General features: G+C 41.2%; 1 protein-coding gene across 1 annotated transcript in view; it reads left to right on the top strand.

The window, feature by feature from the left end:
- ube2e2 (ubiquitin-conjugating enzyme E2E 2) overlaps nt 1-22,337 on the top strand; it is a 31,566-nt gene extending 9,229 nt beyond the window's left edge. The window contains exons 3-6 of the mRNA XM_053611617.1: nt 2,534-2,584; nt 18,459-18,591; nt 19,793-19,940; nt 21,437-22,337. Of these exons, the coding sequence (XP_053467592.1) occupies nt 2,534-2,584; nt 18,459-18,591; nt 19,793-19,940; nt 21,437-21,534 (430 nt within the window). The 3' untranslated portion in view covers nt 21,535-22,337. The remainder of the gene's footprint in view (nt 1-2,533; nt 2,585-18,458; nt 18,592-19,792; nt 19,941-21,436) is intronic.
- Nucleotides 22,338-23,909: the final 1,572 nt, after the last annotated feature.

Here is a 23,909-nt window from a genome sequence, read left to right as displayed (position 1 = left end):
TTGGTTATCTTGTGACAGTGGCACCGGATATATTAGGCAGCAAGTGAACAGTCAGTTCTCAAAGCTGATCTGTTGGAAGCAGGAAAAATGGGCAAGTGTAAGGGCCAAATTATAAAAGGCTAGACGAAGGGGTCTGAGCAAAACAGCAGGTTTTGGAGGATCTGCTGCTCACATCTTGGTGCCAGATACCACGGAACACCTTCAGAGGTTTTGTGGAGTCCATGCCTCGAAGGGTCAGAGCTGTTTTGGCGGCACAAAGGGGACCTACACGTTATTAGGCAGGTGGTTTTACTGTTATAAATGACGGGTGTATTATTACACTTGCCATTTTATTTGATGAAATTTATATTTGAAAAAAGGGCAAAGAATTGGAGGACAGAAAATCGAATGGATTATAGATTCTTCTTATTAGCCGTAGCTTCTGTGGTGAATAAACTATAGCCTCTGGGGGGGCAGGAACCAGCACTGGTTTGTTTTGTTTATTTATTTCGTTGTTGTTGTTGTTGTTGTTGTTTTGTCTGGTTTGGCTTAGACAAGATTATATTTGTTAACATGAGGTCAGGTCAACCTGAAGAGCAGTCCAAAATGAGACCTCCTGATTGGAGTAAAATGGTTCTAACATCCCGTAATTGGACAATACGGCTTCATTGTTTGTGTAAATTATTTGAAGAAAGTCTCCAGGATGACGGTCTTTGCGTTTTGGTAATTTAACAAGCTGTGTTTGGTTTTTTTTTGTTTGTTTTTTTTTTTGTTTTTTTCAATCTTAGTAACTTCAAGAAAAGAAAAGATGCTGACGAGGGAACTAGCTAGTATTATTATAGCTGATAAAACATAAGTGTTCCACAAATGTAACTATAAACAGATAAAAAAAAAAGAAGTATGGAATACTTCTGGATGCGTTCTTCTTCGTGTTCACACCGTTCCATCATTTGGTATTTTCCTGAAACAGCCCTTTACTCAAGTGTTTTCTTCCTTATGTAACTATTTGTATGTGTATACAAGACGGCTGGTGGGCATTTTCACTTTTGCAAAATCACAAACTCCAGGAGGGACTGTCTAAAACAGTTATTGTGATGCGATACCAGTGGACATGGAAAGTGTAGTATGTGAAGCAGCACACCCAACAACCTGTGTGGTAACTGTTGAGAAATATACTGTCCGTTATTGGGAAGAGATTGGTTTAATGGCCAGGTGTATTATGTATGTTAGTGCCACTGTCACTGACTACGTTTACATGGACAGCGGTAATCTAATTATTGACCTTATTCTGAATAAGACAATATTCTGATTAAGGTGTTTACATGAGTCGCTTTTAGAATATTCCTTTCACATTCAGGTTTTACATGTTATAGAACATAGATCAATTAACGTCACACGTCATTACGTCACCGCGCCGCGCCGTCCCCTCCAGAATTTCACATATCGACATACAGTTGGTCTTCGTTATGGTACCGTGTACAGTTTTGAGTGTTTTTATTTTAACTTTTTACGAATGCTTCAAGTGCGGTTAATTATTTGTCGTGCTGTACGTGCACATAGATGACTACTTGAAGCCGTGGGCTGCGTCCCAAACCGCGTACTTACCGTCTATATAGTAGCTGAAAGACATGTATATCTCCTACAATATAGTAGGCAAGTACGCGGTTTGGGACGCAGCCGTGCTCTCTTGTTTGCCGTAAAACGGTTGAGCACTGCCGTGTGTGATCGTGTCCTGTCGCAAAATGCGGTGAAAGCTCCCACACGACGTTAATAGTGTGATTAAGGTGTGTACATGTCTGTAATACATGTCGATAATGCGACTAAAACAGGAATACTCCACACGTCTTCATTCCATTTGTGTTTACTTCGAGTATGACTTTAATCAGATTAAGGTAATAAAAAATTGCTGTTTACATACTAGTTTCTTAATCAGAGTATCTGGTTAAAATCGGATTATTGTTGTCCATGTAAACGTACTGACTGTTTGCACCATTTACTCAAGATTATCATATTGGCTATCATTAGTGTATATATAAAAGAAAGTCAGAGGAAGTGGTCAATTTAGTTATTTTGGTGTTTCAGCTCAGACCTTCTCCCTAGTAGACAGGACCAAATTACAAACAATCCCAAAATAACAGATGCTAGCGATCCTTTTCCCAATCAAATGAATGCAGATAATTTAACGAGAACAAGCTTTTAAAAGGATTTGTCGTGTTTGTGAAGATATTAATACGATTGTGGAGTTGAATCTAAAAGAAGCAATACGGTTATGCAGTTCAGATGAACTCTGTGCACTTCAGTCACCTGGGAGGCGTGTTTTAGATCAGACAATACAAGCTCTCTCCAGCCTGGATATAGCGTGTCGGTTCATTCGGTTTCCTCTAGATGTTCATCGGGTGCAAAGCACCCTCTGCTCTGTCGGCTGTGTAAATCTATACGCTAGTTAAACGCGCTGAATGTGTTAAACGTAAATTGAATTGTTCGTTTAAATGTGTTACTGCCTTCGAGATAAGACTGAATACGGCTCCTAATGTGTCTTGTTGTTGCCTTGCAGAATTCAGAAGGAGCTAGCCGAGATCACTTTGGACCCCCCGCCCAACTGCAGGTACGCTCAAGCTCTTTACTCGACACGCTTCTGCTGACAGACAGTGAGATGCATGGAAACCTTTTTACTCGTGTGAAAGAGTTAGTAAATCAGTTTGCACACTTTTGTGGGTGTTTTCAACTTTCCATAAAATCAGGACCAAAGAACGAGAGACTCCGAAAGAGATGAAACGATTGAAAGAGGAGGAAAGAGAACGAGAAATTAAAGCGAGGGAAAGATGCATAGGAGAGAGAGAGAGAGAGAGACACGCATGCACGCATACAGATCGAGCAAGACCTGCGCGGGAAAGACCAAGAGAGAAAGTGTAAAAGAAAAGATTTCAATAGAACACGATGCGGAAGCACGAGAAACAACAGGGGATCCTTTTTTATTGTGTGCTTTTTTAAATGCAGAGACACTGAGAAGCACAACCAGAGCAACAGTTGCCGTCACTTCCGATAAGAATGTCACAAAGAGACCGAGAGAGATGTACAGAGAGAGACACCGAGAGAGACCGATGAAAGAGAGAGGGAGAGAGATAAACAGAGAGACACAGAGAGAGACCGAGAAAGAGAGAGATGTACAGAGAGAGACACTGAGAGAGACAGAGAAAGAGAGAGGGAGAGATATAAACAGAGAGAGACACCGAGAGAGACCAAGAAAGAGAGAGGGAGAGAGATATACAGAGAGATATAAACAGAGAGGGAGAGAGATATACAGAGAGACACAGAGAGAGACCGAGAAAGAGAGAGATGTACAGAGAGAGACAGAGAAAGAGAGAGGGAGAGATATAAACAGAGAGAGACACCGAGAGAGACCAAGAAAGAGAGAGGGAGAGAGATATACAGAGAGATATAAACAGAGAGGGAGAGAGATATACAGAGAGATATAAACAGAGGGAGACACCGAGAGAGGGAGAGAGATAAACAGAGAGAGACAGTGAGAGAGACCGAGAGAGGGAGAGAGACACACCGAGAGAGACAGAGAGGGAGAGAGATAAACAGAGAGACACAGAGAGAGACCGAGAAAGAGAGAGATGTACAGAGAGAGACAGAGAAAGAGAGAGGGAGAGATATAAACAGAGAGAGACACCGAGAGAGACCAAGAAAGAGAGAGGGAGAGAGATATACAGAGAGATATAAACAGAGAGGGAGAGAGATATACAGAGAGATATAAACAGAGGGAGACACCGAGAGAGGGAGAGAGATAAACAGAGAGACACAGAGAGAGACCGAGAAAGAGAGAGATGTACAGAGAGAGACAGAGAAAGAGAGAGGGAGAGATATAAACAGAGAGAGACACCGAGAGAGACCAAGAAAGAGAGAGGGAGAGAGATATACAGAGAGATATAAACAGAGAGGGAGAGAGATATACAGAGAGATATAAACAGAGGGAGACACCGAGAGAGGGAGAGAGATAAACAGAGAGAGACAGTGAGAGAGACCGAGAGAGGGAGAGAGACACACCGAGAGAGACAGAGAGGGAGAGAGATGGACAGAGAGAGAGAGGGAGAGAGAGACACCGAGAGGAAGAGGGAGATAAGCAGAGAGAGATACTAAGAGAGACCGAGGAAGAGAGAGGGAGATAGATGTACAGAGAGAGCGACCGAGAAAGAGAGAGATGAATGGAGAGAGACCGAGAGAGATGGACAGAGAGAGATATCGAGAAAGAGAGAGGGAGAGAGAGACACCGAGAGAAAGAGAGAAATAAACAGAGAGAGATACTAAGAGAGACAGAGGAAGAGAGGGGGAGATAGATATACAGAGAGAGCAACTGAGAGAGAGCGACCGAGAAAGATAGAGATGAATGGAGAGAGGGAGAGAGATGTACATAGAAAGAGAGATACGGAGAGAGACGGAGAAAGAGAAAGGGAGATAGATATATAGAGAGAGCGACTGAGAGAAAGCAACTGAGAAAGAGAGAGATGAATGGAGAGAGACAGAGAAAGAGAGGGACAGAGAAATGGATATATACACAGATAAATGGAGAGAGATACTGAGAGAGACACAGAATGAGACAAAAAGAGAGTCAGAGAAGGAGAAGGGGAAACGGAAAAAAATAGTTGGGGAAAGAGAGAGAGAGAGAGAGACAGAAAAAAATTAGCTGTCCTGATTAGCTTATTGTTCAGATGAGAGAGTGGTTGACAGACAAGCCCCCAAAAAAAGTGTGCTTCTACAAAACTCCAACTCCCATGAGTCTCTGCGTGAGATGACCAGGCTTTTATAAAAAATGACTAACACACACTGACACAGTCATTGATTATCACTCGGGTTTATATGGAGCGAGTAATAGCTGCATTCGGAAACCCATTAGGGAAGGAAATGAAGGGATTGTACCGAAAGCGAGGCCTTTGTTATCAAAAATCAAATTTCTTAGCGCGGTCACTCGGGGTCATATGTTAATCGTGTGTATGACATGATTGCGTTTGAACGGCTCACTGGTGAGATATTGACTTTGGAAGTGTAATTTTTAGGGGCATTTCTCAGTGTGACAGAACGCTTGGCAGTTTAGATTAACTGCTGCTGAGCTACAACGTAATTACAGCGTATTTTTACAACGGAGCTTTTTCTTAGAAATGTAACACCACATCTGAGGAAAATGTGCATATAAACTATGGATTTGTCTCATTTTCATCATCACTGTGTGTTTACATTGTCTGTATACAGCACTTCATGCCCATGTGCTAGCTAGCTAACATGTTACTTAGCTAGCATTATGTTGCTTAGCCATGTTTTTACTTCTTAAGTGATTTATTTTGATCTGTTTATTTTTGTGTATGTTTTCCGTAATCTTATTCAGAGAAAGCGGAGTCTTTAGATCGTGTTGCTTTACTGCTATTACAGTTTCTATCACCTGAATAAGGAGGACACTTTTACACCTTATAGTCCCAGTTTGTGATTTCTTCCGTTCTGCTCGGATTTTGCTCAATTTCAGACGCTTTCGTTCGATCACAGCTTCAGCGTCTGAGTAAGCTGCCGCTACATACTGCTTTCCCTGATTAAATCTATAAATCGCTGTAATTGGGTGGTGTGTGTGTGATCTAAAACTGTTGGGTTTTATGACTTTTTTTATGACAAAAATTGGTCGTCATAGTAACAAGAAACGTGAAAAGAAAATTGTTACAGGATGAGAATTTTTTTTTTTTTTTTTTTTTTTTTTTTTTAACCAGGGGCTTTTGCTTCTTGCTAATTTAATGCCTTATTAAGGAACTCCTCAATGGTGCCGTTGGATAATTACTAACGAAGGGATGCGAATGTTTTCTCAGTAAGAACTATGATTTTATGCAGTATCTCTTTCTTTCTTTGTCTCTCTCTCTCTCTCTCTGTCTCTCTCTTTGTCCCTCTCTCTCTCTGTCCCTCTCTCTGTCTTTGCCCCTCTCCCTCTCTCTTTCTATCTTTGTCCCTCTCTCTCTCTCGTCCTCTTTCTTTGTCGCCCTCTCTCTCTTTCTTTGTCCCCCTCTCTCTCTCTCTCTCTTTCTTTGTCCCTCTCTCTCTTTCTCTCTCCTTGTCTCTCTCTCTCTCTCTTTCTTCCTCTCTTTCTTTGTCCCCCTCTCTCTCTTTCTCTTTGGTTCTTTCCCTCTCTCTTTCTCTTTGTCAACCTCTCTCTGTTTCCTCCTCGCTTTCTCTCTTTGTCCCTCTCTCTCTCTCTCTCTCTCTTTGTCCCTCTCACTTTCTCTTTGTTCCTCTCTATCTCTCTCTCTCTTTTTTTTGTGTCCCTGTCACACTCTTTCAGTCTCTGTCTCTCCCTCTGAGGGTCTCTCTCTATCTCTGTGTGTCTTTTAATGTCACTATCTATCTTCAGATCAGAGAGACGGACACAGAGAGAGAGAGAGAGAGGAAAAAAGACTGATCAAAAGACGCATTCTTGAAGCAGATCCATCACTCTTTACATGATGGAAGCTGACAAATGTGGAAATGTTTTTTTCCTTCTTTTCCTCAAATATTAAAAGCCCTCACACTGCCTCGTTACATTAGACCATTTCTAAATCGATGTAGCGCTCACACCCGATGTAGCTGCTGTAATGATATGTTACTGCAGGCACTAATATTGTGTGTGTGTGTGTGTGTGTGTGTGTGTGTGTGCGCGCACTGTACCATCATTAAAAGGATTTCATTGAGGAGACTAGAGGTGCTTTTTCAGATCGACAGTGGTGGGGGGTGTAAGGAAAAACATTTCTGTAGCTCTTTATTACATTACATTACATTACACTGTCAATGCTAAGCCAGTTAGCATTTAAGACAATAAGAAATAGCACATTACACGGCAAGAATTCAGACTGTTGAATCGAATTCAGACTATAGGTGCTTTGTGCCTCTTCTTTTTCCGCTGAATGCGATCGTTTCTGCTGTTGCCGCCTTCCTCTCCGAGCTGTCTGATAGAAATGGCACCCCTTTCCCCCCCACCCCCCACCCCCCGCTTGAAGCTTCACGTTGTTGATTAGCACCAGAGTCCTGCGGGAATCAGCCGGAGGCCATGAATCTAATCCATTTTTCACATCCTGGCTATTAACTGCAGCATGGAGCATATCCATATTCATAAGAGGGAGGAGAAGTGCATGGGGGTCTCAGCGGGGTGGGGGGAAATGTTCAGGATCAGTATTTCAGAGGCCTTCTCTGAGCCAAAGCACTGCAGAGAAATCTATTAGCTCAGTATTCAGGCAAACACAAGATGAGAGTAGACATGAAAAGGTTGTTGTTTTTTTGTTTGTTTTTTTTTCGGGTGGATTTTGCTTCGAAACACCAAATGTGTTATTGAAAAATGGCACGATTCAAGGTCTCTGTATTATTCTAATAAAAATGTTGAAACACACTATTATCCATTATAATATTGTGTTTCAATAACAAAACATGGCTAAAAACGTGAGTTGACTTAACAGTATAATCCCTTGATTGCCCCATTTTGCATATCATTCTGTTACTTATTCGGGGTCCAAGCACCAAAGCTTTTTGTTTAGATTTTTCTTTTTCAGCCCTTTAACAAACCTAATTCATCGAATAAGAAGTAGACGTTTCATCCTATAGGAATTCTATAACGCAGCTTTTTGAGTTTTTGTCCCATATCTCAACATCCAGCGAAAAATTCTTTGCTCGTCAGATTTAGACTTCACTTATACAAATTCAGAAATTCCCATGTCGAACGCTTATTCAATGCAGCACGGTGAAAAGGTGTGGAAACTTTGCATGATGCATCATACTTTTTTAGCGATTTTATAGTTTCATGTTGTGGAGCGTCTGCGACACAAGTTCCCGTTATCACTTACGTTATAATAACTACACACGGTTATACCATCGGCAGCCATCTTTTTTTTTTTTCTTCTTTCCCCTTGAAGTTAATAAGACAAAAATGACACCTGGTAATGTTACTGCAAAGCATTCCCATCTTGAAGACTTTCCCATGTAGGAAAAGAGTGCTGACTCTGGATACTCCTGTAAAAACGTTGGCGTGTTAGAACGAGCGCATTAATATAAACCCGTGATCGGTCTTGCAGCCGAAACTACTGTCGGAGTGGTCGTTATAGAAAAAGCTGTGGAGCACGCTGGCTAAGTGGATAGCACATTTGTCTGGATACTCCGGTTTTCTCCCCAGTCCAAACATATGTGCTGTAAGCTGATTGGCATTTCCAAATTGTCCGTAGTGTGTGAATGGGTGCGTGAATGTGTGTGCGATTGTACAGGTCCAGGGTCCTGTCCAGGGAGTCCCCTGAGTTCCCTGGGATAGGCTCCAGGCTCCTCGTGACCCTGTCTAGGATAAGCGGTATGGAAAATCTATGGACAGATGGATAAATTGTGACTACTTCAGTGTTTGTGGTCTTGTGTAGTAAAAGCATGCAGATGGATCTGCTCGACCACACCAAGTCAAAAGAATCCATGAGAATCCATTATGCCCTGGATACTCCGTTTCGATCCCTTCCTCTGAGGTACGGTTGATCAATACACATCGCTTGCAGGGCTTTATTTTCCACCTCTATCCGTGCATCAGGATGATCTGCACCACTGATGAATCCCGGCCGCAACCCTCAGCATATAAAGGCCGCTTGCGCCGAAGGAGACGTGAAGGCGCCGGAGCTTCGTGTGCCATCGAGTGTGAGGAATGATTCACACAATTCACGTTTCATCATGACCATGTCTCATTGTTTCGTCTTTCAGGAGTCGGGTTGCTCATGCACCTTATGCAAAGCCTGGTTATTAAACGAACAGTCGGTGATGCATTATGCATAAGCGGCCCAGAGCAAGAGTTCAGCTGACGGTTCTCACTGATGCAGGCAACTGCGGCATTAACTGAATCAGAGCCCACCCACACCCCCTACAGCGCACTGATACGCATGGAAAACAGATTACAAGAATAATCAAAACACCAAAAGAGGTTTTATCATGCTACTTTGCAAAATAGAATTATCCAACCCCCCCAAACACACCCCCTCCCCCCTTCCTCCCGAACCCTGGCAGCAACCGGCATTTATTTTGAACTGACGCTGAAAATTCTATTTCACCATCTGCGTCCTTGTGAGACTGACACTAATAGGATATGCTCTTGGCCTTGGATAGAGCAAATATTTCCCTCTTAAGCACTCGTTTCAGCACTAATTGCTCACATCTAACTGTGGCATTTGTGGTAGAGATGAGCTTTATAGTGTATAAAGATCCAGGGCAGACAAGGACTCGGAGTAGCAGTCTTCCCCTCCTCCCTTTTGTGCTGCGGATATAATTGGTGGCGGGGTTGTTCACGGTCAGAGGAAAGAAAAGATTGCTTCATTAACTTCCCGTTTTGGTAATCACCGCAGGCCTGCCGTAATGGGAGATCTTAATGGAACGAATACGGCGTTAGAAAAACTGGAGGTTTCGCATGTCTCCCAGATTATTTAAGATCAAATGCTCTTCACAAAGCAGCAACAAAAAAAAAAAACGATGAAGGTTAACGACACGTTTTACTGATATCATCTTTCCTGAGAATGTTTTCTACTTGATGTGGCCATGAATTAGCGGTCTTTGTTGGCCTTCTTTTTATGGAATCTGATTGCAAAACCTATTGGGCATGTCGACTCAAATACTTGGGGTTCCAAGGGGCCGTCTACAAAGAAATTTCAGCTAATAATAAAGATCGGTTTGGCCAAAAAGCAGATTTACTGAATTTTCACATCACCCCGAATGCCAAAACGTGTTTGCCGTTTGAAGTTTGCTTCAACACTAATGAGTCCCTCCAGGATTCAGTGATTTTGCGATCACAGAAATTAACACCGAACCAAGAAAACGGAGGAGCTTGCAATTTTTCAAAATCACTGCAGGTTTTCTTGCAGATTTGGGCCGAGACGCGTCATTTGACGTCATCACAACGTGCATTCAGCGAGATCCTTCTTCCATTCACATGCGTCGAACATTAATACAGCTAAAAGGTCTCATTTACCAACAAACCACCGCGAAAACAATTTTGTGCGATTGCTAGCATGTTAAAAAGCTATCATAGTTACCTGAATAATGTAAATACAGTTACATCAGCTGTCAGACAAACATGGAGTTCTTGGCTACATTGAAACCCACACTTTTCCCAATCCATCATTTACCATATTTTGAAATGGAAACTTTCCGATCCCAATGCCTTCTGGGTAACATCCTGCTCCTGAGATTTACTGCAATGTTGACTTCATTCCTCAGCCTTCCAAGGGCACATCTAACCAATGCTTGAGCTTGGCTAATCGAGTGTCGGAACAGCTTTTATGATGGCGACAGGGATTCCCTAGAGGGGAAGTGGTGCGGGGAAGTGGTGATTGAGTGAGAGGGTTGTTGGAACGTAGCGAAGGACTTTGGTTCGGTCAATTACTGCGCATTTTGCCGCCTCAGCCTCCCAGCAACACATGTCTCCAGCTAATTAGCTTTCCATGTTGATGGTTTGTCTGACCTTGCCCTCAGCCCGTGCATGAATTATCCTTGTTTCATTGTGCTTAGGTTTTCATTTTGTGCTGTAATTAGGGGCATGGATGCAAAAAGCAGAGAGAAAAATAGTTAGTTTGTTAGTTTGAACTTGAGCTTTTGAAACTCTGAACTGGTGGAGAAACTGAGCTAAGTGTGGTGCTTTTTTGATTAAGTCCAGTTTTAGTGTCAACAAATTTAGGACACAATATCATGCCTCCAAACTATAAAGGGGTTGAAATTTAGCCACATATAAAGGATAATATTAGCATGATGGGTAAATGAGGATTAGCGAGCTTATTGCACATTATATTTCTGCTGGCCTGGATGGTGCAGGTGGAGAGGAGGACCTTGTCTCATTGTTTAGGACAGGTGGTGAGGAGTCAAACTGCCTGGGGGAAGTACCTGATAAAGAGTCTGTCAGTATTGGCATGGATGCTCGGGTACTTTTTGCCAGACAGCAAGTGGGTAAGGCGTGTGCAGGATAAATAGGAAAGGTCATCCACAATGCTAATCGACAAGACTGCTCCGAGCTGCCTGATTAATAAGGCCTTGTTTGTATCTGGATCCAGACCAATTCCATGTCTACCAAAGCCAAGCAGATTAAAGTATACACCAGCAAATGGTTCTACTTGTAAGATTGCGCCTGAGAAATACTAATCCCCCCCAGTCGATTATAATCAGTGTTACATTTGGATTGTGATAAATGTATCAAGTATAGGAAAATAATCAATGATGGGGTGAAGCAGAGTCACTGTTACCACCCTGAATTGGATTATCAACAGCACACCTCAGCAATTTGCCAACGATTACAATTCTCATTCATTAAAGTAGGACACGTACTTTTTAATCGTTAATTGTTCCCTTTGAATGTTGTGAAACGTCTGATCGTTGTTATTACTTATCTTAAAACAGTCGTTCACTAACTTTGCTGAAGGTAACGTCCTTTTACCTCTGACGGTTACAAAGCGCTGACGCTGGAGACTCCTTCCTTGTACGTGCATTAAAACATCCTACAGAAAGCTTCATCACGCCAACAGTTCTAAGTTTTTCTTTATTTAAATGTAAACACATTCTTTAAAATACGTCTTATTAGATTTACTGTTATTATCTGTAGAATCCGCCGTACAAGTCCAGGTGTTATTTGTCACTACGGAAACGGTAATATTAAAATGAATGCATTGATAATATATAAACTTATTTAAATTGCAGCTGGGGCTTTAAGAGCTGTCAGAGTTGCTGTTTGTAGAACACCTTCCGACCAATCAGAATTGAGAATTCAACAGCGTGGTGGTATAAAAACCAGTTGTGTTACTCTTTGGTGGTGTTCTAGTTTAATCGGTAGTATGTGGGTTAGTTTGGCTGGATGATGTTAGACAAACATGCTTGTTCCAGAAATGGTATAATGTCAGGTTAGAGTGACATATGAGAGAACGTCTGCTGATATGATGTACTGACCTGATTTACTGATATATCAAGGCTAAAACTCCCAGAGTCCTGTGACCCAGAGTCCTGATTAGGTAGCATTTGACATAAATGTGTATTTGTCTATGTGATGTCCAGGATATTTCGTTTGACCAACCATGTTTCAATTAGTGCAGACCAACTCTCTGAACAGAGCAGAGAACCTTTGATCAGACAGACGCCCATCTTCGTCTTTGGAAGTTTTTTATATCGACGTTCCTTTGAACATCAGAATCTGGGATCAGAAGCGGAGTAAACCAAAGACTTTTTTTGGAGATCTTTATGTATATAATATATTTGGCCCAATGAGATATCTTGCATACTTTTCTCATGGGGATCATCTAGGAACCTGTTATATGAATACAACCTTCTGTTGTATGGTCCGTCATGGAATTTTTAAAGGTTCTTATGAAAACAAACATGAAAGTGTGTTTTGGTTTGGTACACAGTCCTGCAGGGTTTTTTCACTGAACTCTTCCTGCTCCGAAGTCCTTTAAAGGAGGAGTTTCTTTCCAGTATTTGTGTTATGGTGCATTGTTGTGAAGCATCCAGTTCTTCAGCTGCCTTTCATTTACCATGGGAAGTTTGCCCTGCTTTTGTGTTCATCTACGAAATCACTTCCTCTTGTATACTTCTACTCATACTTGCCAGCTTTGATGCATATAACGGATACATTTTCCCATTCTGATGAGGCAAAAAAAATAAATTGCTGATGCTTGGTAGCAAAATGGCAGTCAAACTGTTGAGAAATATGAAAAAATATTCTGTAACAATGGCACAAGTGCATGTATGAGGAGGTTCGGAGTCTCTCACCTGTCGAAACATCTGATAAACTCAGTGGTGATAATACGTTCGACATTGAAATATAGATTTTCATATTTTATCTCTGGAGAGACTGTTTCCCCATTTTGTTGTTTTAATTCTCCAGCTAAAATTGGAATGATTTCAGTAATGAACTGTATTTTAATTAAGTTCAAGAATGTATTATGGTTCCGTCTGCTCCTTAAACGCAAATCAACTTTGCTAACTTTAATTCAGAGGTGTGAAATCAATTCCTATGCGCACTAGGCGATGTTTTGTCCACTGAGAGCTGTTAAGAGTGTGGATACTGGCATCGGGTATCGATTTACTCGTACCTGTACTCGGAAAAAGTGCTCCGATACCACGCGATACTATGTGACGTAAGCCTCTAATGAACAGACAACAAATGACTGCGATCTGGAGGTATTTCATGATTAACGCTCAAAGCTAAGAAGACTTAGCACTGAGCGCTGAGATACGCCTACTTCCTTTCTCCACGGTCTACAATTTGCTTGCAAATCATCACCATGCAATTCATGGCACCATGCGCTCATTTTTAATGATCACCCTCGCTGACTCTGCTCTACGCAAGCGGTTTGGTTGGTTCTACCAAAACTATCGCTTTTTGGCTCTAAAAGTGTTGCAGTAAATCACACCTGGCCATATTTTTTTGGAACGTTATTACGTTTATCGTCCTTATAAAACGTAACCTTTTTACGTTGAGACGACGACGTCTTCCGCCTCAAGAACTCGAGGCTGTGGTGTTTTCCCTCTCTAAACTGGAAGAAAAATGGGTCAAGGTTCGTCTTCTGTAGCTGCAATTATGGTGAAATTCTCCAATTATGGTGGAAGTTTGAGGAAGACGGTTGCTGGGGAACCACGAGTCCTGGCATGTGGTTTCAACTATTGACTTCGAATTTAGCCAGAGGTCACAGAACATGGGGTCCACCGGGGCCAATTCTCTGTAGGCTGTCTCCAGTTCTCAGTCTCTCTTTCTGGACTGTGTGATGGATTTCCAGCCAGGCTGGTAATGAGCTTTGAGGAGATTTTCTCAGTTATCTTAGCAGACAACACCATTTCTCTTGCTTCAGCTGAGACTTATTGATGCAGCTAAAGCGCTTCCTGAGTTTAATAAACCCTGGGCTTTCCCACGATTTCTTAATTACAAGCACAGAACTGAGCAGTTAATGTTCTTGCTCAAGGGCACAGCAGAGGCTTTCTGGTAGTCCTGGAAACTGATCTCACGACCTCCTGGTCAATAGCTGAGCTACCATCGAACACTACAGTTCATGCGGAAGAGTGGGGCTTGACTCTGGGTTGTCAAACATTCTCACTCTCTCCCATTTAGATTGCTTTATCTTGGTCAGGGTTGCAGTAGATCCAGAGTCTATTTTAGGAATACTGGGTGTGAGACGGGAATACACCCTGGATGGGACGCCAGTCCATGGCAGTGCTGTCAGTCTTTCTTTGCTATGTTAATGTCTGACATGTGGAAGTGTTGGCCTAGTGGTTTATTGTTCCGTCCGAGTCACTGGAAGGTTGTGAGTTCAAATCCCAAGATGACCAGAGAGCCATTGTAGGGCATTTGAGTAAGAGATCCTCAACTCTTCAGCTCAGCGCTTCCACTGGATTCATTTGGATTGCCATTTTGTTACTTCCCAATAGGATAATAGAGAAAGGCATAAAAATACTTAGAAATTCACTTGGAATGTCCCACTACACAACAAAATGTAAATCGTTTCAGTAATTGACCAAACTAAAAAATGTGTAATTTAATTCAAATGACAGCTAGTTAACTAGTCCGATGTTTAATACAGACTGGTGTTAGTCAGATATAGACTTGGGTAATTCAAATTAGTTTATACGATTCAACTTGATGCTATAAATGGAGTTTGCTGCTCGTTTCCAATCCCCGCCATCTGCTGCACTACACCGCAATCTATAGACATCGGCCGAGTACACACTGTGGTCTATTTTTATGAGAGAGTTTAATTATGATAATGGCAGTTTACATTACTAGCTAGCAACTAGCATGTCTTTCTTTTGTTCATTTCCATTACCTGGGCTTCTAAATAGCGCAACCGGAAAAGCATGTATGTGGAAGAGGGCGGTTCGCTCTTTCCTCCAAGTGAAAAGATGTCGTGACTGCCTTCACGTCTTAAAGAAAGCACATGCTAGCCTTCACCTTCCCCGGTCGATAGCTTTCACAGTGGATTAGCTAATGGGTGCTAATAGGCATGGATAAATTAGGAGAAAATGGAGAAAATTAAAAAGTACTACTATTAAAAGTACTATTATCTACCGTAGTTGATGTTGCTAGCTAGCTAGCTAATAAAATGTTAATGTATTTCCTTGCTAGCTTATAGGAGGTCCTCAGTCATATAAAAGAAATGTTAAACCTTGTCTAAATATAGTGTCATATACTCAAATATTTTGTTTCCTGTCAAGAAAAACTGGCTAGGGCTGATAGAGCTAGCATATGTTGCTTGCACGTTTAATTGCCTGTCAGGCAAATTCGTTTATGTCCCCTTCAGACAAAATGGAGTACTAGCTGTTGTATGACATTACTCTTAGTGCAGTGTGGAAATGTACTGCATCACCTCACGTTTAAACACGTATCGAGCAAAAACTATGAGTCTACATGCCGTATTTTACCACAGGTGTACATGTGATGCTAGTTTACCCAGCTAATAGGCAAAACGTTAACATTGATGAAATCTTTTGCATTTGATGTATTTTAAAAGCTCCGCAAACAAAAGATTTGGATCATTCCTGTTTTAATCAGTTTAAGATGTCATTTTTGTTGTTGTTGTTGTTGTTGGCGTCAAAACTAGCAGTTTAGCAGAACAATCTGATTTAGCTGTTAGCCAACACAGTCGGCTTTACTTCACGCTCATTAGCTCTTGTTTCCTCAAAACAGTCAGGCAGAGACGTTCTCATCATCTGAGCGTGGATTTATGACAGTACATCTGCTGCTTCCGGTGCGTAATTGGCCCCCTGATCGCTGCAGAGTATCACGCCTACCAGCTACCAGATGTTCCTCACATCTCATTATGCACGTGGCTTGCTCATTTATTTAATACCAGAAAGTAAGACAGGAAGTCCTTGTGTGTGAGATTTATAAGGCGGGATTCTCAGCGTCTCTCTCAGCAGTACCGTCGTGTTGCTCTTGGTGGTAGCTTGTTCACCACCTTCGATCACTTTTATTGATAGCGCGCTCGGCTTTCAGGGCTAATGCATTTCCAAGCCTCTGCCAGGAACCGGTGCTCTCGTTAGATGTTCCGAACTGACTAGGGAGAAATTTGTCATATTTTCTCTGCTTTCATTCCCCAGGCCTGAGAAATGAGTGCTGGTGTTTGTGCCAGCAGTCTCACACTGATAAGCCGCTTGATTTAGTTCTACGCCATTGCCGATTTAAATGTTCGTGATAATCACGAGAATTACGTTTCATTCCCCTGCGCTCGTGGGTTTTTTTTTTTCTTTTTCTTTGAAATGGTTTAGTAAAGAACTCATCACAGTGCTGGTCATGTCTTAAATCTGATTGGTCAGAAGGTGTTAATTGATTTTCCATAACAGCAGCTCTGATAAATGCAAATCAACCTTATTATTATTATTATTATTATTATTATTATTATTATCATCATCATCAACCTAATATTACCTAAATAATATTTATTATTATTTTAAATTTGACCACAGCATGAGTTTTGTCATATTTGATCATTCTGAACCTGATAGATAGAAATGTTCATCTTTGTTTCCTTTTTTTTTTTTTTTTTTTTTACATTTATTTTAACGTCCATTTGAACATATATTTCTTAAAAATTACATATTTCAATTTTGTTCATTTATAGATTTTTAAAATCATTTATTTGATTGCTTTTCAATAATTTTAATGTAAAAATATAAATACAGTAAATGAGTGTTTATAGATTTGAACACAGTGAGGTTTGTCAAATGTGTTCATTCTAAACCTGGTTATTAGAAAAGTAAATAATTGTAGCATTTCCTTAATGTTTATTTTAATATCCCCGTTATAATATTTAAACTGTATATATTTCAGTTAATTTAGATTTATTATAATTTGATACATTTTTAAGTAATTAAATTTTATGTCAGGAAGAATTACTCTTCACAAGTGTTACACTGTGTATAACATATATATTAATAATATAATATATATAACTGCACTAATTCTACCAGACACTCCCTTTTTTCTTTTTTTTTTTCCTTTTCTTTATTTTTTTTATAAAGCAAATGGTCGTCACACCAAATATTAGGTTTGTTTCATTTATTACTGTTTACTGCTCTTTGTAGTATTTTTAGTGCATCTTTGCTCTACAGCATTTCTTTGCATGTGCCTAAGACTTTTGCACATGTGTGTGTATATATGTGTGTGTATATAAAATGAGAGAGAGAGACATACATATTTTTTGTTTTTGTTTGCGTTATTTTTCTTAATGCATTCTGTTACACATTTTGATTTGCACTTCTCCTGAAAGCATCATGAGCTACACGAAAAGTGACACATTTTAATAAGAGAGTGGGAACTCCAATAGAATCAGAGAGAGCGAGAGAGAGAGAAATTTGTCATTTTGACCCCTGACTATCGATAACTAATGATTTACACCGGGTCGTGTTTGTTTATAGAGTGAAACACAAGCCGAGTCGAGTCTATAAACAGCATTGCTAGTCTGAGTATTTATTCTCGTCTTCTAACCGAATCGACGGTTTGATGAATGCCTTAGTTAATAATTAAGTTGTAATTAGTTTCGTGTGAGAGCCAGATTCTGTGATCAATCTCCAAGACTGAATCCAAACTCAAACACATTTCTATGGTAAATCCCACATTTTCTGACTCAGTAAAAGTTCTGCATCCGACCACGCCGCCTGCTTTCGACCCTCAGTCAGAGGGATGTTAACGCCATGATTCATGCATTTATAGCCTCGCGCGTCTCTCTTCTCTGCTACGACAGCGTAGGTTTTGGCAGATTTAGAAGGCGATTTTTTTATATTTCAGACACGAGTCCGTTTTTGTTTTGTGTTTTGTTTTTTGACTGTGCCAATACAGAACGAGTGATGAATTATTCATTCGTTCACAGAGTTTTATTGCAACATTAATCACATTCAGATGTTCCTCAAGGCTGGGTGTCAGGTGTGTTGTTTTAACAGTTTGTACAGAATTTAAAAACTGAACAAATAGCTTAGAGTGCATCACAACACAGCAATGGAACAGTCTAGAAATAAACATATTTTGTTAAACGAGACAGTGATAAACGGTATCTGTAGAATCTATCTGTTTTGTGCTCCAAATATCTGGATCTGGATTTAAACCCTAAGTGGGTGTGGCCTAAACTGAAGGATTTTTTTTAAAATACATAAATATGACCCCGTGTACTCTGCCCATGGAAACTGGGGGTTGTTGGGGGGGGGGGGGGGTGGTTTTCCAGGGGCAGAGTACACGGGGTCATATTTATTTTAGACATTTTAAACCTCAAAACATTTCTTAAAACCTTTTGTACCAGTTACTGTAGCCGTGAAGTCGTTTTCTTCTCCATTAATTAACCGTTAGTCCTGTGCAAATTATTTTCCTCTTGCTCGGTGCTACATTTTCCTAGAGCGGACGTGCAGAGAAGCCTTGGCTGTGTTTCAAACCTCACAAAACGTGCACTGAGTGTCAGCTGTTGAGCAGCTATTAAGAAGGCATGTCCTGTTTTTGTCCACAGCGCCGGTCCTAAAGGAGACAACATCTACGAGTGGAGATCCACTATCTTGGGACCGCCGGGCTCCGTGTACGAAGGGGGTGTCTTTTTCCTCGACATCGCCTTCACACCTGATTATCCGTTTAAACCACCCAAGGTGAGGGAAACTAAACTGATACCGGTTCATATTTATTTACTTACACTCTGATGCCCTTGGCATCCTGGATCATGGATTGTATGAACCAGGGCGAGCTCAGTGGAGTGGAACTGGGCTCTTGCACTAAGTTTTATGTCAATTTAAATCATAGCATGTAAGTAATCCTCCACTAAAGTAGTTCTCTGTCATCTTAGAGAGAGATTTATTTTTTTTTTATCTTTGCTGTCTGGTTTTTAAACCTTTCATAGCACAAAGTCGGGTCTTGTTAAAGGTAACCGAACCGTTGCTTGATATTGATTCCGGTAACTGGACTGGAATATGAAATTCTTTGGGCCTGGACAAACAGCTAGCATGACAACAAGGGCGGCTGTGTCTCCGGTGGTAGAACGGGTTGTCCACTAATCATAGGGTCGACGGTTCGATTCCCGGCCCACAGTTCTGCTACCATTGGTGTGTGAGTGTGTGTGAATGGGTGAATGAGAACCAGCGTTTGTAGCCGCTAAGGTTAAAAAAGCTCTGTATAAGTGCAGACCATTTACCAATGGGTTACCTTTCAATATTTAACAATTAGTAGAGGACTATCACACATCGATACAAGTGTGCAATCTTGTGCCATTATGCATGCAAATGTTGTTCTGAACAAACCTGTATTACATTTACGCCATGTTCCTATAAGCAAATCAGCTCATGTTTTTAAAAAACCTCAAGGTAAAGTAACTGGTCCATTCCATCTGTGTGCACTCTGTTACGTCGGCGCTGAAGAATTTCATCCGATCACAGACACAGGAACATAAACTTGTCTTTCCATGGAGACGCAACCATCCGCCTGTGTTTCCAAGCATGCGAATTGACGCCGTAACTTTCCATAACACTTCCAATGAGCCACAGTGAAGAAGCACGCTGTGCAGCACGTCAGCACATTTCTGTCTGGAAAGCTGATGTAGACCTTTAGCTTGTTGACGTAGCGACATGACACAGCACAAATCCGTCCTTTCACTCGTAAATCTGTCCGATTGAACCAAACGAAGGCGGAGAAATGTCCGAGTCTTAACTTTAGAGTCAAGTCTTCACATGTTTTTTTTTTTTTTTTTTCTTTCTTTCCCCTTCCTTCCTTCCTTAAAAAAACGCATTAGCATGCAGCTGGCTAATTTGTGAATGCTTATCTGTATTAAGGCTAATTAAATCTCTCCATCTCTCCAAGGTAACGTTTCGCACACGGATCTATCACTGCAACATTAACAGTCAGGGCGTGATCTGTCTGGACATCCTGAAGGACAACTGGAGTCCTGCACTCACCATCTCCAAAGTGCTGCTGTCCATCTGCTCGCTGCTCACCGACTGCAACCCAGGTACGAGGCCTCAACCTCAATCATCTGCTCAAGTCATAATTAATTACAGCAGCTTTCACTGACCAGTTTTTTTATTCCATAAACCTAGGCGTTCGTTTGTTTATAGCCCCCGTAAGCATCGAGGTCTTCTAAGGATCCTTAATTACGATCATTTGAAACGCTTCTCCGTCTCGGAAAAGGCCGACCCGCAATTCTGTTCAAAATGGCGGGACAGGACTGTTGGGCCGACTGAGGAGGAATTTATTCGTAATGTATTTTATCATACTGTGATTTAAAAGTTACACAGTCATTGTGTAATGAATCGGGAGTTACTGCTCCCAGCCCAACGTTGATTATTTTCCTATAACAGCAGGTCCTGGAGTGCTTTATTCGACTTATATATATATATATATATATATATATATATATATATATATATATATATATATATATATATAAACACTTAGTTCCGGTCCACTAATTTGATTGGTCAAGCAGTGTTCCAAGAGTGCATATATTTCCTATAACCGCACAAGGACGTCTGTGTTCGCCACGTAAAAAAAAATTCCACTTCCTAGTTCGAAGCCGTTACTTCAGCTCTGGTAGCGCCATCATCAGCTTTTCAGAGATACCCTTCAGGAACACTATAAGCAGATATAATGTCCCGGTATAGTGACGGGGACACTACACTATACTGTAGAAACAGCACCGTCTTTCGGATGAGACGTCCTGACTCACTGTGGTCATTAAAAATCCCAGGACACTGGCAGAATTCCCCCATTCGCGCTAATCTATCATGGCCCCCTAATAATCCCCATCTCTAAATTGGCTACATTACTCTCCTCTCCACTAATAGCTGGTGTGTGGTGGGTGTTCTGGCGCAATATGGCTGCCGTCGCATCCTCCAGGTGGATGCTACACACTAGTGGTGGTTGATGAGATCCCCCCCTCCCCCAATACTTTGTAAAGCGCTTTGAGTTTCTAGAAAAAAGCGCTATATAAATGTTAGGCATTATTAGTATTATTATTAGTATTATTATTATTATTATTATTATTATTATTATTATATGAGCATGTTCAGGAGTCATGGGTAGCAACGGCAGCGTCACGAATCTCCCAGGAAATAACAGCGGGAAAGGAAAAACTCATGCAGGTCGGCATACTGACAACGACAGTGTATACGGGAATATTCTGATGCCTGTACGCATATAAACATCGTGTTCTGAATGTAGCTGCAACCCGAATATAGACCTTAAACTTGTGGAATTTGATGAGCATGTAAACGCAGTCATCGTCAGAGCTTCAGTTATAGAAACCTTCTGAACTGCGGTTTCAACAGCGCTGTGGCATAAATATTATTTATATAATATATATATAATATAATATAATATAATATAATATATAAAACGGTAAAATGTCTGCCGTAAAACAAATGCATCATCACAGAAACGGCACGCTACTTTTTGGCCATGTTATGCTCTTTTCCACCTGGTGAATTTGTTGTGTTTGTCCCACAGCTGACCCTCTCGTCGGGAGCATCGCCACGCAATACCTGACCAACAGAACCGAACACGACAGGATAGCCAAACAGTGGACGAAGAGATACGCCACATAAAGAGAAGTCTTCCCTCCGAGCCGCCCACTATAAATTGTCCCTCTTTCCGACCCCACCGTACCTGTCTACCTCTGTCCCCGTCCTCTCAGAGCACACTCACCATATATAATCTCCGCTTCCCCGACCGCCCTGGCCGCTTTCGGTGAACAGAACTGTCCTTTATTTGTTCCTCGTTGACTTGAAAGCTTCTTTTTTTATACAAAGAGTAGACTGGGATTTTATTTTCCAATTATCTGAATGTTTGAATTATCCTAGGAGGAAAATATTGTTGTTGTTCTTGTTGTTGTTGTTGGTATTATTATTATTATTATTATTATTATTATTATTATTATTAATGTTGCTCAACCTCATGTATGTAAGTGGCATCAGGAACAAATACAGACTATAAGAACCCACCCACACACCACCAAGTGACCACGCTTTAGTTTTTTTTTCAGTCTTGGTATGTGCATGTTAACAGGATGCCGATTTGCACCCACGACAACACGAGGCTCCTCTCTGTTTGTAACGTATTTTTTAAACACGCCGTCGAAAAGCAGCCACTGGGAAAGTCTGGCTAGTGGATAGATGGGAAATCACAGGTTTGTATATAGTGTGTGACACAGTGAGGTTTGTTGTGCACTTGCTTTATGGACAAACATCCAATAAAACACTGTGGCTGAAATGTATGAAATGATGTGTTCTGTTTGGGTGTGTGCGTGCATTTTCTGTTCCTCTAGTACTCCAGTCAGGAACTTTCATGCTTTAAGTAAATAGGAGTTTATATTTTTCTACTTTAACTTAAAATTTGGATGACCAGAGAATTTATTTTCGATCAAGGATTTGCACTTTTACTTGAGTTAATTGTAAACCCCCCCACCACCACCCCTCCCCATATTTTCTCCCCAATTTGGTCACCAGCCAGCTCAAGACTAACAGGTGCTTCTTCCAGAACACGTGAAGCCGACGAGCGCGTGATTTTGCTGCATCAAAGAGAGGTGTAACAAACTTGGGGGGAAAGCGATATCTACGCTCTTCTGCATATATGAGATCACAGACGCCTGTGATTGGTTACTGTGGCTGTGATTGATAGGTGAGAAAGCGTACGTCCAATTTTATTCCGACCCACAGATGGATGTGGCATCGAAGGGATTCGAAATCGCAATCTCCTAACGATAGCGTGAACACTTCTTTGTTGCACTTGCAAGGACAATTTAGGTACCTTCTGTGTTGGTAAAAGTATGCCAAAGTAACCCTTCCATCCATATTCTTTACCGCTTATCCTACACAGGGTCACGTGGACTCGGACACAAGGTGTGTGATACCCTGGATGGGATGCCAACCCATCCCAGGGCACAATCTCTCTCTCTCACACACACACACACACACACACACCTATTTACACACAACGGACAATTTAGATATACCAATCAGCCTACAATGCATGTCTTTGGACTGCGGGAGGAAAACCGAGTACCTGGAGGAAACCCCTGAAGAACATGCAAACTCTCTGCACACAGGGCGGAGGCGGGAATCGAACCCCTGGAGGTGCGAGGCAAACACGCTATCCACTAAGCCAGTGGTTTTCAAAGTGGGAGCCGCCAGGGGGCCTCAACAATTTGGTGTGAAAAATAAATTCTCACTCTCAGACAACCACACACACACACACACAAGCAATTCCTAATGTAATGTAAAGATGTAAGATGAAAAAGAGGGATATATTCAGAAGTCTGTATTTTTAATGTGTTTTAAGGACATCTTGCAAAAGGGGGGCCTCGGTCAAATGTTAATGCCATTTGGGGGGCCTTGCCCTGGAAAAGTTTGGGAACCCCTGTACTAAGCCATTGTGCCCTCCTAAGCATTATACAGTGGGGGATTTCATGAATTTCAGCTGGTTCCGTTCCTTACCTTGCCTTGAAGAACTGAATTTTCTTAGTGTGTTCAATACATTTTTCCCCGTGTCATTCCACTTCATTACACATAACTTCATTTATGGACTTCAATGTCTTGAATTCTTTATATTTCCAGATTTCTTCAATTAATACCGATGTCTGGTGAAAATTTCACCTCATTGGAAATATATTTACTGATAAAAATGTTGACGTGTCCAATACTTATCTCCCCCCCCCCCCTATATATAGGATTATAACATTATAGTACTTTTAGCGCTAGATCTAAGTCTTCAGTAAGACTACAATATTAGAAAATGTTATAAATTAGCTAGAGTTAACATTAGCAAATGTTCCCTGTATTATCATTGTGGGTCACAGTACTTATCTTTTTAGTACTTGGCAGAAAAGTTCAACCCATTCATGCCGTGTTGTGTTCTAAAGGTCGCCTCGGTTCACAAGTCGCCCGTGATGTCACGTTGAGTAACGGTGTAGTAAAAACGCAGA

Source organism: Ictalurus furcatus, chromosome 23, assembly GCF_023375685.1.
Source record: "Ictalurus furcatus strain D&B chromosome 23, Billie_1.0, whole genome shotgun sequence".
Classification (NCBI taxonomy): Eukaryota; Metazoa; Chordata; class Actinopteri; order Siluriformes; family Ictaluridae; genus Ictalurus; species Ictalurus furcatus.
This window is presented reverse-complemented; position numbering and strand designations above follow the sequence as displayed.